Source organism: Perca fluviatilis, chromosome 1 (genome assembly GCF_010015445.1).
Source record: "Perca fluviatilis chromosome 1, GENO_Pfluv_1.0, whole genome shotgun sequence".
Taxonomy (NCBI): Eukaryota; Metazoa; Chordata; class Actinopteri; order Perciformes; family Percidae; genus Perca; species Perca fluviatilis.
Genome location: NC_053112.1, coordinates 29,899,086 through 29,913,747, shown reverse-complemented (window position 1 = coordinate 29,913,747; position 14,662 = coordinate 29,899,086). Strand labels below are relative to the sequence as shown.

General features: G+C 40.3%; 1 protein-coding gene across 1 annotated transcript in view; it reads right to left on the bottom strand.

Annotated features, from left to right (window-relative positions):
- The window catches only part of npnta (nephronectin a), a 56,001-nt gene that overhangs the window by 30,006 nt on the left and 11,333 nt on the right, over positions 1–14,662 (bottom strand). Inside the window, 2 exon segments of the mRNA XM_039800691.1 lie at positions 4,384–4,476; positions 8,390–8,440. Of these exon segments, the coding sequence (XP_039656625.1) occupies positions 4,384–4,476; positions 8,390–8,440 (144 nt within the window).

Below are 14,662 nucleotides of genomic sequence, written 5' to 3'. Positions count from 1 at the left end.
GGTTAGGAAAAGATCAGTTCTAGCAATTTTATTTCAGTTCCTACATTCTGCTTAAAGAGGTTATCCATCCATCCATCCATTATCTGTAAACACCTTTTCTTTACAGGGCTGAGGGGAGCTGAAGCCAATCCCTTGGGTGAGAGGCGGGGTACACCCTGAACCTACCAACTATCACAGGGCTGACACATATAGACAGACAGCTATTTATGCTCCAGCCCTGTCTCCTAAAAATTGCATTCACATACAACTAAATTGCATTCTCAATTGCATTTTAAGGGAAAAATAATTTCTTCTGCATTACATTTGTTTTTGACTAATCACAAATATGTTTCTAATCAAAGTCTGCTTAGGGAGGAGGTCAGGGTAGGTGGATGGGTCAAAGAAAAACAGGACATTCACCCAGGAGACCGCTGTTCATGTCCCGTCTGAAACCAAAAGTCAAAACTGACTTATTTTAACCCAAACCCCTGATCTTTTCCTGAACTAACCATGTAGTTTTGTTGCCTCAACCGAATCAAATAGTTTGTTTCAATTCACAACATAAACTACATGTTTAAAATTGCGACCGTTTCACAACATGCTCCTGCCACTGGTACGAGGACGAGTTAAAACAAACGTAATCTGGGAGAAAATATGTTTCCCTGGAAACGTAATTGAGAATGCAGTTGAGTTGTATGGAAACGTAATTTTTAGGAGACAAGGTTGCACATTCGCACCTACGGGCAATTTAGAGTCAACAATTAACCTGCATGTCTTTGGAATGTGGGAGGAAGACGGAGAACCCGGGAAAAAAAACTCGCTGACACAGGGAGAACATGCCCAAGAGGTCAGTTAAGGTCAAATATTACTTCACTCACCCTTAATGACCTTGTTGGAAAACTTAGCTTAAAAACAAATACAATTTGACATTTTGCATGCATGTCATCATACTGTGTATTTTCCCTCAATTATCATCTGAGGGAAAATACACAGTATGATGACATGCATGCAATACTTAAAATACTTGCAGCTGTGTGACTGTTAGCAGAAAGCCAGGAAGACAAAGAGCGACAGAGAGTGATCTGTTTCTAAACCAACAACCATAAAGTGTCTGTCTACACCTAGAATGAAAAAAACTAATAGTAAGTAATCATAAAAGTTTTCGAGACAGCAATGCGGCTTTGTCAAGATAACGCAGTAAAAGGTACAGATGTTGTTATTCTAAAAACAGATATAGGAACAAATTAGATACGTACTTAAACCACAGCTGGATTCTATTATACTTAAAGTAGTATTAATTATATAGTTGGCTGACGAAAAAGGGAGAAAAATAAGAAAGCAGCATCTGGAGGCACTGCAGCTATATTGCTTCTGATGTCTGTGGTGTCATTCGTCAAGTAAAATCTTTTTATAGTGTCTTAACAGCAGGTCAACTACACCTAACTAAATCCACCTGCACGAAATAATCATCTTATTAAAATGATTGGATCAGCAGGGGAGTGTGCTGCCAAATTGTTAAACAGATTATCCCTATAATGAGTTTATTTGTGCAGCGAGAGCATATTCATCTATCCTCACCATGCTGTATGACACATCTAATTCTCATGATAGGGATTCTCGAAGTAGTGCTTATTATTCTTGACAGTTGAGTGCCTGTTAATTTAATGATGAACATAATCAGATTCGTCAAATAATTCCTCATTCAGGTGTTCAGATTTTCTGTATAGGAAAAGCAATGAAAGTGAAACAAACCCTATGGTAAAATGGTTTGACAGGTGAAAAGAGCTGGCACTAAATACAGACATGTAGTCCCTGAAGTATAAATCTCTCATAACCGTGCCAGCTCATAAACGTTTGACAGAGGAAAATACGGCTTTGACTCTGAGAGTGATGAAATCAATACAGTATCTGCCATGCCTTGTGTTTGGTGTAAGCACTCATGTTTCCTCTGTGGTTTGTTTTTGCTCCACACAACCGCTGTTCCTAAGGTGTTTAACACTCTTGTCAATCAGATCGCCTCCGGAGTCACACATCTGTCCACACCTTCCACTTAGAGCAAAGGAATGTGTGTCCAAAATATCTTTCTGCACATGCAGGTCTATATACTGTACAGTAAGTCTGCATCACAACACTATGACCTAAAAATTGGAGTTGACTGAATTGGCTTAAAGGGGGGGAGGAGACTGAATTGGATACCAGCCTTCATCATGGTTCAAATTGTTTTTATTATTATTATTATTATTATTATTATTATTATTTTAATTTTTATTATTATTATTATTATTATAGGAATAAACAATCATTCCTTATATTGAAAACAAGTTTGTTTACATCATGTTTTTTTTCTTTCAAAAAGAGAGTTTTAAATCTCAAACAATGCATGCGGTGAAGTCTGCTATGTGCTGATCATGTTTCTTTAGGAACTTAGTTTAATGAGTTTAGTGAACTCTCAGCAGTACAATCAGTCAACTCATAATTTAAAGTCAAGACTCCAGACAAGTGGTCTGAACATGAAAATGAGACATTATAAGTTGAATTAAGTTAAAGTGAATAAAACGCAAAAATGTATATTAAAGTTACAATCTCCAAAATCTGTTTCGTTTTCTTTAGCGGTAAGCGACAATTGTAGGTGTGTTTTTGGTTCTCACCTCCGAAAAATCCGAACACTGTTGTCGCCTGTGTGATGTTTAGTCACAATGCTAGCAGAGACCGAAAAAAACAGTACACCACTTCACACACAAGCGAGTTGAAGAGCGAGTCTGTTTTGTTAGCTCCGCCTATCCTCTCTGGCGGACCAACCACTGCTGTGATGGAAAACGCGTCACTAACTGTGTGATTTTTCCTGGGAATGTTGCCACAGACACCCAGTTCGTAATACTGCAAATGTAAGGGCTTTTATCAGTGGGCTACAGGATCAATCACCATTGATTGCCTCATTCGGTGATAGTGACTTGAGAGACATTTTATTCTAATGAAAATCTTCGGAATTATTACTTTAGAGTAATTACTAAAAGATAAATTGATTCCACTAAATTGCTGTATTATGTTTTACAGTGTATCAGTGTGACTACTTGACCTTTCGCAGCATCGAGGCCAGGGAATCAGCTGAGCTCTGGACAACTTATTTCACTCCTCCAGTTGACTCCATAAGAGAAATGTAGCTCTCCAGAGGGGAAGGATATTAGAATGCTTCGAAACATCGACCATCCGGCACATCAATAGTAAACCTCAAATCAATGTTTAATGGAGGCTGCTGCATTTAAATGAGAAAATCTAATCTATGGTTTGATAATAATTAAATTGGTTTCCATAGCATGTGCCAGCTCCAAGCAGAATCCAAGGTTATCTCCACCTAAATAGGCTGAAAGGGCAAGTCTGCCACTCAAAGCTGAGTAAAAGGGAAAGCTATGTAAAACGTCAAGAGCTTATTGGACAAATGGGGCTTCGATGGACACTTGAAAGTACAGTTTCATCTTGAAAGGTCTTGGAATTACATTTGTCAGATAAGTCTGTCTGAATGGTTGGCAGCAAACTCTTTGTAGTTGGATATGGGACGCTGATCCTTTTTCCTCTCCCCTTGTTGCAGATTAAGACAAAGTACAGCCGTCTGGCCGGGCAGACAGGAGCCACCTATAGCCTCCAAATGCAAGTTGAGTCATTTAGAACATTCCGGAAAGGATTTCAACACCTCCATCCCACCCACCCTCCTCCTCCACTACCTTAACCCTTGTTTTTAATTACACACTATCCTATTCCTGTCTTGGGGCGTGAATTCCACAAGTATTTTCAAGCTGCTTGGATGCACGGCAACATACTAACTTACTGGGACGCTTTAATGCTTTTCTACATGCCCAATCTGTCAGCAATGGAAATGCATAAAAACTCAAGCACACACACAGAAAGACATTTTCAATAGCATCGGTTGCACTCAGCCGAGCCAAGTTATCTCAGGTCAGTAATTGAGATGTTATCTTCACCAGAGAGGATGCATCCCTGGGATCATTCAACATAGCCTCACCACTTATTTCCATTTGAGCTGAATCAGCTCTCTCCTCCTCCCCTTGTGATTAAAGCATCTCTGCTGTCAGCTGGTGGCAAACCAACTTCCGCCACATGAGTGGCAACTTTAATACACAGGTGTTGTGGGGTGGAGATCTGGCCACAATAAACAATGATAATTCCTGCAATTGCTCAGGGCAGGGGTTGTTCTTCAGTTAGAAAAATGTGCATGTCAGCAGGCCTGTGTGTTGCTTTTGGTGGGGGGGTGCGCTTTTGAGTCATAATATATGTTGTAGAGTACGTTTCAACTTCAGTGCCCTACGACAAATAAGAAAGTCACATGCAACTGCAAGGTAACAACTGTGTTTTCATACTGTCTACAAGTCTCTCCAGGCAAGAGCTTACCTTGGTTGCAGGTCTTGCCGGTAAAGCCAGGGTGGCACTTGCACTTATTGGGTCCCACGCAGTCTCCGTGCTTACAGCCAGGCTGGCACACAGCTGTTCAGGGGGGATTCAAAGAGGAAGAGACAGATCAGTGCAGCGCCATGGCTGACTACTTGTTACAGATCACGATGACAAAGCACTTAATCCCACTGCTCCTTGACTTGGCTGTAAATTATCTAGTTTGCTACAGTTTTCTTCACATTACAGCAATAAGACAGCATGATGCTTCATTCATCTAAGACATGTGTTTGTTTCTTTCTTTCTCCTTGTGTGACAGTCTTATTATCACTGACTAATGGTAATAGACAAACCATTCTCAGCTAACCACATAATTGTCGCATTGAACAGAGCTGGAAAAGTGTTATTGTCCTTATTGATACTAAATCTTTTCACACTGTGTGAGATAAATGAGAGGTCTGACCTTTTAACACCAAGCAAAGTTTTGATTATGCTGGTTTTGAAATACAGCACTAATATGTACGCTGGCGCCCAGCCAACCAGAATTACCTAGACGAATAATGTTTTCCCCTTAGACTGAAGATGAAACAATTTGAACACCAAAATAGTAGATTATAATTAGTGCCTTAATAAAGAGCTGCCCTGATCGTACATAGTGCGTGGATGGTGATATTTTGAGTGTGTACAGAGACGTGGTAGTTGCGGGAGCTGCACAGCTTTACTGGTTCTGTGTTCTGAATTAGTGAGCTGTAGGCTTACCCTGCTTATCTGACTGTGCTTACTGCAGGTTGCTGCTAAGCATGTCTGATACACGGGGCCTCAGCCAAGTGTTACTAATTTTCATTAAAAGCTTCATTAATTCTGTCATAATACAGCGCAATCAGAGGACCTAATTATCACTGTGGTGGAAGAGGCAGTACATACTGTATGTGTGTGTAGAGAGAGATTCTGGATGAGAGTGCTTATCACACCAGCCAGTTTGTCGTGTATTTGGAAAGATGTAATGGTGTAGTGTAATGTGTGGCAATACAGATGTAGGGTTTAATATATTGTTGTGTCAGCAGGGCTTAAGTTGTGCCGGATCCTGCCGGAACATGATCAGGGACCATGGTACCGGCACCTATTTGATTGGTTCTGGCACCTACTTTTGTCACTATTAAAATCTATGAATAAATGTTGCATAATATTTAATGTTATCTGTCATGGCATTCTTTTATTTCCATAAACATCACAAGACTACGCGTTATCACGAGGCTACGGTTGGGTTTAGGAAACGTCACACGCGGGTTGGGTTTAGGAAAAGAAGAAACGTGAAAAAGGAAACATCACACGCAGGACACGATCCCCACTATCCTGGGTGAAAGTCCTGTGTTTTACCCATCCTCCACCCCCTTTGGATTTTTGCCCTTTCATACTACTCGCTACGGTGTCAATTCACACGCACTCCCAAGGTAATCTAAGTCAATGGAGGCCAAAAAGCGTTGATAAACAAGCTAAAAAGCGAGTATGCATCTTGATAACACGCCAACAATGGCATACGAATTGGCGTGTCATACATACGCCACTTAATGAGATCAGTCTGGCTAGTGGGTGTTTGAGTTGTGCGGTGAAATGAGTATGATCTATTATAATTCCCCATGTTGTGCGCTGCACAAAGCATTGTTTATTAAGTCATTCTTGTTAAGTTTTAGTCCAGCAGGATCTAGGTGTTGTCACCAGGCACTGTGGTTTTGATCTTGATGCGTTTCGTGACTTTTTTTCTTCCCTTGACCTGCTGGATCAGCAGCCTGTCTGTGTGCCGCTCCTCCTGATTTTACAAATTCAGCACCGTGAGGCCAAACATATTACACCCAAACAACCTCCACAAAGATAATTTGGCTTTTGGTTGTCATGTTTGTCAGTATAACTATTAAAAGGATAGCTCAGAAAGAAATGTAAGGTGTGTTGGTGATGTTTCAGATACAAGGGAGAAGATTAAAAAAAAAGGATCCAGGAAGTCCAGTTTGGTAATAATACATTTTAGGCTCATTAGAGGGCCAAAACACTGCATAGTTTTTGATAAATGCTATAAGATAGTTTCTGGAAAGTCATCCTTAGTCTTTAAGGGAAGTTCAACCATTTTGCAGGATAATCCTGCATTTATAGTTTGTGGTGTAGATAGCACTTACTTGATGGTATTTTGTTGCCGTTGGATATGTTTGCATTGAATTGTGCAGCCTTGGTGGAGATAGTCACTCTCTAAGTGCTTCCTGCTTTCAATAATTGTTTTTATAAATGGTAGAAATAAGTTGAAAGCTGCTTTAAGAGACCTAAAAAAACTGAAAAGAAAGGGCTGAATAGCACTCTCTACATATGAAATGCATACTTTCAGAATCAAGTTACAATGTCAGAAATTTTCATTCATACACATTCAGGGAGAACATCTTTAGCTCCTCAGGTTTCAGTCTGTAACATTGTTCAAACTGAATTCAAAGGCACAAAGGTATGTGATGAATCCGTTAACTCGGGTCGATAACATCTCCAGACTCATTGCACTTTATTTGGCTATGTAATCAAATAGAAAGAAAGTATTGTTAGACCACTTGGAGGGGCCTGTGATATGACCCGGTATGTTAACACGCAGAGCAGTCAAAGTTCACAATTACCATTTAAAAATGTCCCAATTCGTTGGAGGAAAAGGAAAAGAGTTGTACTTTTTTGGAAGTAGGAGTTTATTAGACCTTGGTCTGGTCAGCAGATGAAAATTGTGTTAGTTAGAGGGAAGTCAAGTGGAGTGCTTTTTGTTATTCTCCTACATGGGGGAAGATTTGATTAGCAGGATCAGAGGCGGCCATCAACAGGCTTTGCCACTGAGGTTATTTTTAAGCCTGTGGCCTGGCAGAGAGATCAGGGATACGGCGAGTGTTCATTAACCACAGCAGAGGACACGGAGGACTAAAAATGGTCGTACCAGCTGGAAGGCCAAACATAGCATGTGTGACCCTCGTTCCATGAACACCATCAAAAGATGCCGAGTGATGACACACTTTCACTCTGCTTTACATCAGCCAGTCCTCAGGACATTATACTGCTGCTATACTGATGCAGATTCTTTTAAATCCTTTGACTGTTCGTGGATGCCTGATGGTAAACACAAGGGGATGTATTATTTTTTAATTGACACAGATATTGCGTATCAATGTTTATAATAGTTCAATGCATGACTTCATCAAAGTAAGATGGGAAAATCATTACTTAATCAAGTTGCATCATCTTGCAATCAACTAAGTAATTACCTAAGGCTGCTCGTTATGATTATTTCATTATCGGTTGATTCGCTGATTGTTTTGTTTGTTTATTAAGCAATTCATTGTTTCAAAGGTTCACACAGACCAAGGTGACATCTTAAAATAGCTTAATTGTCACACCAAGGGACCCAGGACTAATGTCAGCAGACCACTAGTTTCTGAGGTTTAATTTGATCTTGTTTGTATGCAGTGAAAGTCATTGATCAGCTGGGTAATGCCATGGTGATTATTTCATTTACCCAAGTGATTAAGTATGATAGCATTGGCACTTTCAACTTGACTGATTTCTATGTAGTGACACATGCAGAGCATCTCGAACCACAGTAAAACACTCAGTTTTTACTCTGCACCATACAGATGGATACATTACTGATATATTAATTGCATAAACATTATGGATTTCAGCTTTAAGGGTGTCATTAGTATTCTAAGGGGTCGACTAGAGGGGCGGTTGAATCTTAATGAAACTAAAGGACTTCAGCATAATTCATGTTAAGACACGGCTTCAGGTGAAATCAGGTCTGTGGTGTGTGTAAGCTGTTTGCATACAGTAGTTGTGAGGCCGGAGGGAGGAAGATGGCCGCCACCAAGGGGTGTGAGGTGTTAGTTGGTGGGGTGGGCTTGGCTCTATAAATAAGTAAGTGAGCCCAGGATTCAGAGGATGTGCCCCCAGCAATACATGTCGAGCAAGACTACTTCAAGAAACATGTGGAGCATCTAACCTTGGGGCTGGCACCTTATCCCGGCTACTCTGTGAGTTAAGGCGAGGAGAGCTGCAAAACAGATAGCCAAACAAACAAAGGTTGCGGCCAATGTTTAGTCTTTGAGAGCACAAATTAATAAATAAAGACAGTATGATGTTAGAGGGCATAGCCTGGTCAATTTGACAAGCAAACATTCCTGGAAGAAAACACACACACACACACACACACACACACACAGTCTGGAGTTCTGGAGTCACACATATTTCCAAGTTGCCTCGAGGTAGACGCCACATTTTAAATGCATTTACAATTGTGTTTAAAATTAAAATGAGGTCTGAATAAAACCACCGTCTCCAGGGATGTTCTCTTATTTCTGAACTACATATTCCTTATTATCACTTACATCTAAAATGAAGTGAATTAAGCAGTTTTCTCTCACACACTGTGAAACAGTAAAATTATAATTCCCTCTTAAAATCACACCACTGCGCTCAAAGATGAAAACACCACTGATATTATTCAAGTAAATCATGGTGCTCTGGTTTCTTCAATATAAAAATAAATGCTGCAGCTACCTAACTGTGAACAGACATTAGATTTTTAGGTCAGAACTGTTTCAAAGTGCCTTTAAAGCCAGAATTGTATCGAGTAAATCTGAACATGTGCCTTTTATTCCCGTATATATTCCCTCTAATTATTACAAGCAATTTTGTTTTCACCTTATTGCCTCAAGCAGATGAAAAAGGCCCACTTTTAGACGGGCCTTTACAGCCCAGTGATCATGAAAGAAAGTGGAGCAGACAATCATGATGAAGTGAATTACTCAAACTGAGATATCACTTTTCTGCTTTCATCGCTCACTTGTTAGCTCGAATTACCAATTCAAAAGTCTTGCCTTAATCCTGTGCACACTATTGGTCGAAACAAAGGGTGCACTCAATCAAACTAAATACCAGTCTCGGTGGATTTGTAGAATCCACCAGGACCGCTGAGGAAATTATAATGTGTGATCTATTTAATATGGAGGTGATATTCAACCCAGCTCCTTTGCAATGCAGGGAATATAAATGTATGTCTTTCTACTAGAGCTGTTTCAAGTCTTTTTGAAGATTTAAATTAATCCCAAAAAAAGTCACGCCCTTTGAGACATCAAAGCTGTGTGGCTATTCAAGGCCTGCTTGTATATGTCTTATGGCTTGTATAGGTCTTATTAATGTTTAACTGTTCCTGCAGCCTTGTACCTGGTCAAATATTTGAATGTTAACTCAACTGTTAAATTGACTATTTTCAAAATCAAATCTCAAGCCAAGTCTGTGGTGAGCCAACTCTGAAGTAAGCAAGTCTCACAACAGTCAAGTCCAAGTCCAGTTTCCAGTCCTCATTTTTGTGACAACAGTATCCGTCTGAATATAATCCAACCCTATCTCCAGACAAGAATGTTGATATTAGACGATTCTGCAAAAGCCAAGATTACATTCTTGGATTGTTAGATCTGGAACTCTGTCCTCCAGGAGATTCAGGAGATTCAGCCTCTCTCTCTCTCTTCTATGTATCATTTTGTCATATGGATTGTCTGTATTGTTATATATATATATTTTATTATTTTATAGTCTATTAGTCTATTTTGTACGCACAACATCTAATGAAGGTCAGCGCAAATTCTTTCAGGAAGACGTTATTAACCCAATCACTACTCATTCTCAAATCAAATCAGCTGTTCAAGAAGTGACGCTGTCAGTTAAACCAATCAGACTTGGCCATGAGATTCAAGGGCCAATCACAGCCTTACAACTCTGCTTTAAATCTGTTCTCTCCTTGTGCTGTCAGCTGTCGTTTCAGGCAAAGCGCGTTTCTCCCAGCTGACCGCTCCGTTGCCTCTTCGGTCCGGTCTCTGGTCTCTTCGCCGCCGCCACCAGTGTCTGGACTCCATCGGGGGGTTATGTTCCTATTCCCTACCCCTTTAAGAAGATTATTAATTCGATGGAGTCCAATCTCCAAAAGACTTTGTACATTCAATATCATACAGTTGTACAATAAATATCTTTGCATATCTGCAAACGAAGTCTCTCCTGATTGAATTGCATGTTTGTCTGTCCTGGGAGAGGGATCCCTCATCAGTTGCTCTTCCTGTTTCTTCCCTTTTTTTCACTCTTTTTTTGGGGAGAGTTATCCAAAGCAAGAGTCGAAAAGGACAGAGGGTGTCGTATGTTGTAGAAATTGTAAATCTGTACAACATTCTCTGTTCTTTCTTTTGATAGCCGGTCCGGCCACCCGTGCACGTTAGTGCATGCTGTGCCTTGTGCGCCGGTATCTGACAATGATGGGGAGGTTGGGGCCTGTGAGAGCCGTGTGGAGGCAAACCTAGACCACTTTTTTTCTGAATATTGAGTAGGCCTACAGCCCCTTTAAGGTTAAGCAACTTAATCTGGACCCCAGGAAGAGTAGCTGATGTTCTGCATCAGCTAATAGGGAACCTAATAAAAATCAAATCACTTGATTAATGTTAGGGAACAATTGTTATTTAGGTCCAGTAAAAGAAAAAATAAGCATTAACTGCAGGCTTTTGACTAGATATAGACTTCTGTCTCCTACATGAAAGGGGGAATCCACCACGGGGGGAATTACACTCTTACTCTCCATCTTGATATTTAAAGGCACTACTGCCTAGTCTAGAAATCTAGACGCACCCTAGCGGCAGAAAATGTAATTTTCAGCCTGGGGGTCTAGCAACTCTCCTATGGCTTGCGAGCTGGAAAAAACAAACTCTGGCCGGGCCAATCAAATCATGTATAGAGTCGGTGGGCGGGCTTATGGCTGCTGCTGCTGGGAACAGCGGTCTTTCGAACCGGCTTTGGCCGCGACTCTGGAAGACTTTGAGAAAAGAACAAAGAATGGCACTGAAGTCATTCTTAAAAAAGGAAGATGTGTTCGGAGTTTTGCTGACCGGATACGGCAGAAGTTTAATCTATCAACTAGCTCCGCTACTCTCTTCGTTGCTCTGCCTGGTTGTAGCACTATCCTATTGCGTGCAGAGGGAATTTGAAAGACAACTGTTTATCCCGCCCCTTGGATTGAGCGTTGTCAATGGTGGCTTCCCAGACCCAACATCTTGATGTGGGTCTGGCTTGTCAGGCTAACTACTGCCTGCATTGACGCTAAATGTTGACATAATCGCTAAGTGAGGTGCAGAATTGTGCAATGTAAACTTTATTCAGATTTATACTGGGCTGTATAATAACGATCTATTTAGTCAGTTGCTTCTTATTTTTTGTGGTAAAAGCCCAGATAATTAATTATAATAATTAATATGGATGATATCTGTTTCATATTAGCAACCTCACAGCAATTATTGTATCACCTGGCATCAAATGTATGAAATGACTGAAGCTCCTGCTGAGTGAACTATTTGGATGCAAATTTTAAATTAGACAGTTCTCAATCTTCATCAAAAGTGGAAGAGATGAAAAGTATTTTTAGTATGATTACTGTTAACTGTATTACACTGAAAATGCAAATGTTCAACTGCTCACAGTGGCAGTAAAATGTTCATGATGGCAGCTGGTTAGAATAAGTAGCTTCAAGTGTGGCTCTGCCTGCCGGATGGCCTGTCAGAACGTTATAAGTGGAGCTTCGGTCTACTATAAATCTAAAGCTCCTCTCTCTCTTTCTCCATCTGCCTGGTTTCCTCACTTCTCTCCCTCTCCTGATATCCCCCCCCCCCCTTCCACTCCAGCAGCAATCATCTCTAACTCCTTACCTCTGAACCCCAGCTCAGGATTTTTTACTTTTTCCAACTTTAGTCCTTTCTGTCCTCTCTCCCTCACTATTTCAGTTCTGGGAGCATTAAATGTCGATCCATTAAGTTTCTCATTCTTTGAGGGAAGTCTCACAAACCCAACGCTGATAAAGCCACAATCCTATAGCTCCAATCTCTCAATCTCTTCTATCGCCACTATTTTTTTTTTTTACCAAGACCTGAAATCTGTACTGACTGCATCCTCTCACACACATGCACACACACCAACGTCCTTTCTTTCCCAAACCTTCCACCTCCCTCCAATACGGTTTAAATCACCACCTTACTGACTTGAAAGAATACTGATTGCAGTCAGAATGGATTTGAGTTGTGCACATGGGCAGGAGCATTAAGGCAAGCATTCACCGAGTGATTTTATTCACAGAGCAGATTTGGTTTTGTTGAAATAAAAAAGTGGTAAAGTGAAAGTACTCCATATGATGGTTAAGCTCAAACTTAGCTCATACTTTTGGCTCAACATGGAACATGTGGGACTCCAGAATAACAAAGAAAACATGTTCACACACTGCTGTTTGGCTGGTCGAGTAATTGATGCAAACATGTCTTTTTTAATGTGACTGTGCTTGATTTATGTGGAACCGTAACTACACTACGGCATGTGTTGTGGCCATTACTGTTAGGGTTTTAAGTGTGTAAAATATGAGTACTGTACATGAATCATGTCTTGCCCCCTAATCTAGGCTTCTATCGTAACAAAGTCATCTTCATCATCTCGGCCTCATCCAAAACCCGCATCTATCCCGCCTTGAATTGTCTGGGAAGCTGTAAAGGCAGGGAGCCCAGTACAGATGCCCTGGGAGGTATTGGGCATTGAGATTGCGGACTCCTGCCAGGATTACTGCTGAGTCCTGGCCCCATGTTCAAACAAACACTATCAAATGATACAATTGAGCTGTCTGAGTGAAACGGTGCAGCTTTTGCCTAAATAATTCCAGCACAGATTGTGTGGTTCAAGTGTCAAGGTCTTGGGGAAAAGGTAAGTTTTTGAACAAACTCTATCCCTCTAATTTTCAACCATGAAACAACCTTCCTGAAGCTACGAGTCTAGCTCAGTCACATAAACCATTAGCATGAATTTGTTTTTTTGACTCCAAGTGTTTATGTAAGAATAAAATTATCATATTTTGTTTATAATAGAGAGATGAAGCGTGAAGAGGATAAAAAGCTGATTTGTCTTGCAAAGACCTGAGGTTAATCTGGCTGAGCTAAAAGGAATACAAAACACTAAAACCGTGAACTCAAGTAATACTGTTTGCGTTCTCCATAACAAAATGAGAAATCTTGCAGTGCACTCCAACATCAAGAGAAAAGATGGCACTCTGCCACTTTTACATGAAATTGGAGTGAACTGCTAAACCCAGCAAATACAGAAATATTTTAGCTGCAGCAGCCCAGACCTTTGGTCCCAACAAGCAGTGTGTGACATATTTTCCACATAACACATACATACAAAATACAATAAATAAACAAAAGGTCAGCTATAGCATGGCATGATGAGCTTCAATATGTGAGAACATAATTAAAAAATGGTCATTTCAGCAATGAAAAACACAAAATGAGTGGATTAAAAAAACATTATTTTAACAAGCTATAAATAAAGCGGCCAGAACCGACATGCAGAGTTTTGAACCTTTTTCCCCAGCAGGAACTTAACAACCCATAACATGAAGCTTCCAATAAACTCTAATTTAAAAACTTGAAAGGCTTTGGTGCTAGGTTCTACTTTTTGTTTCCACTGTGTTTTACTAATCTCAACATTTTAGATACAGTATGTTTCGCTGAAAAGACAACAACAACTTTGGATATAGTGATTAAAAAGGGGACAGACGTCATTGTAATGCATGGTTTGGTAGGCGAGTGCAGTTTTGGGACAGACAACAATAGAAGAAGTGGTACTAATCCTGACATTGATTTTCTGTCACTTTTATGGAAGTTGGGAAATGGTATCCCAAACGAAGACAGAAACAATTCCAAAAAAGGATAGAAAACATTAGAAAGTGGAGAGAAGTTGAAGTTGAAGGATAAACGTGTGAAAGCTACAATATAAACTTTGCCTTGTTTGTTCAACAAGTGGTCACATTAGTGTAATGTTACTGCTGTGTTCTTGTGTTTGTTGACGCATTGGCTTGACTAATCACAATTGACAACACTGCCTGCAACGCCTAACAGTATCTGGAACTTGGATATAGAATCACCTCCTGAGCAGAGCTGAATTTTAGTTTTAGGAACACAGGGAACAGTGGAAACCAGAACCAGAACCTGTGACAATGGCAACACGTTAAAGCAATAGTTTTACAAGAAATACACTTAATCCCTTGTTTTGCCGAGTTAAATGAGAAGATTGAATCCACTCTATCTGTAAATATATAGTTACTGACCGTAAACAGGAGGGAAACAGCTAGCCTGGCTCTGTCCAAAGCACCTACCAGTGCCTCTTTAGATTTTTACCTTTCGACAGAGCTACCCAACTGTTT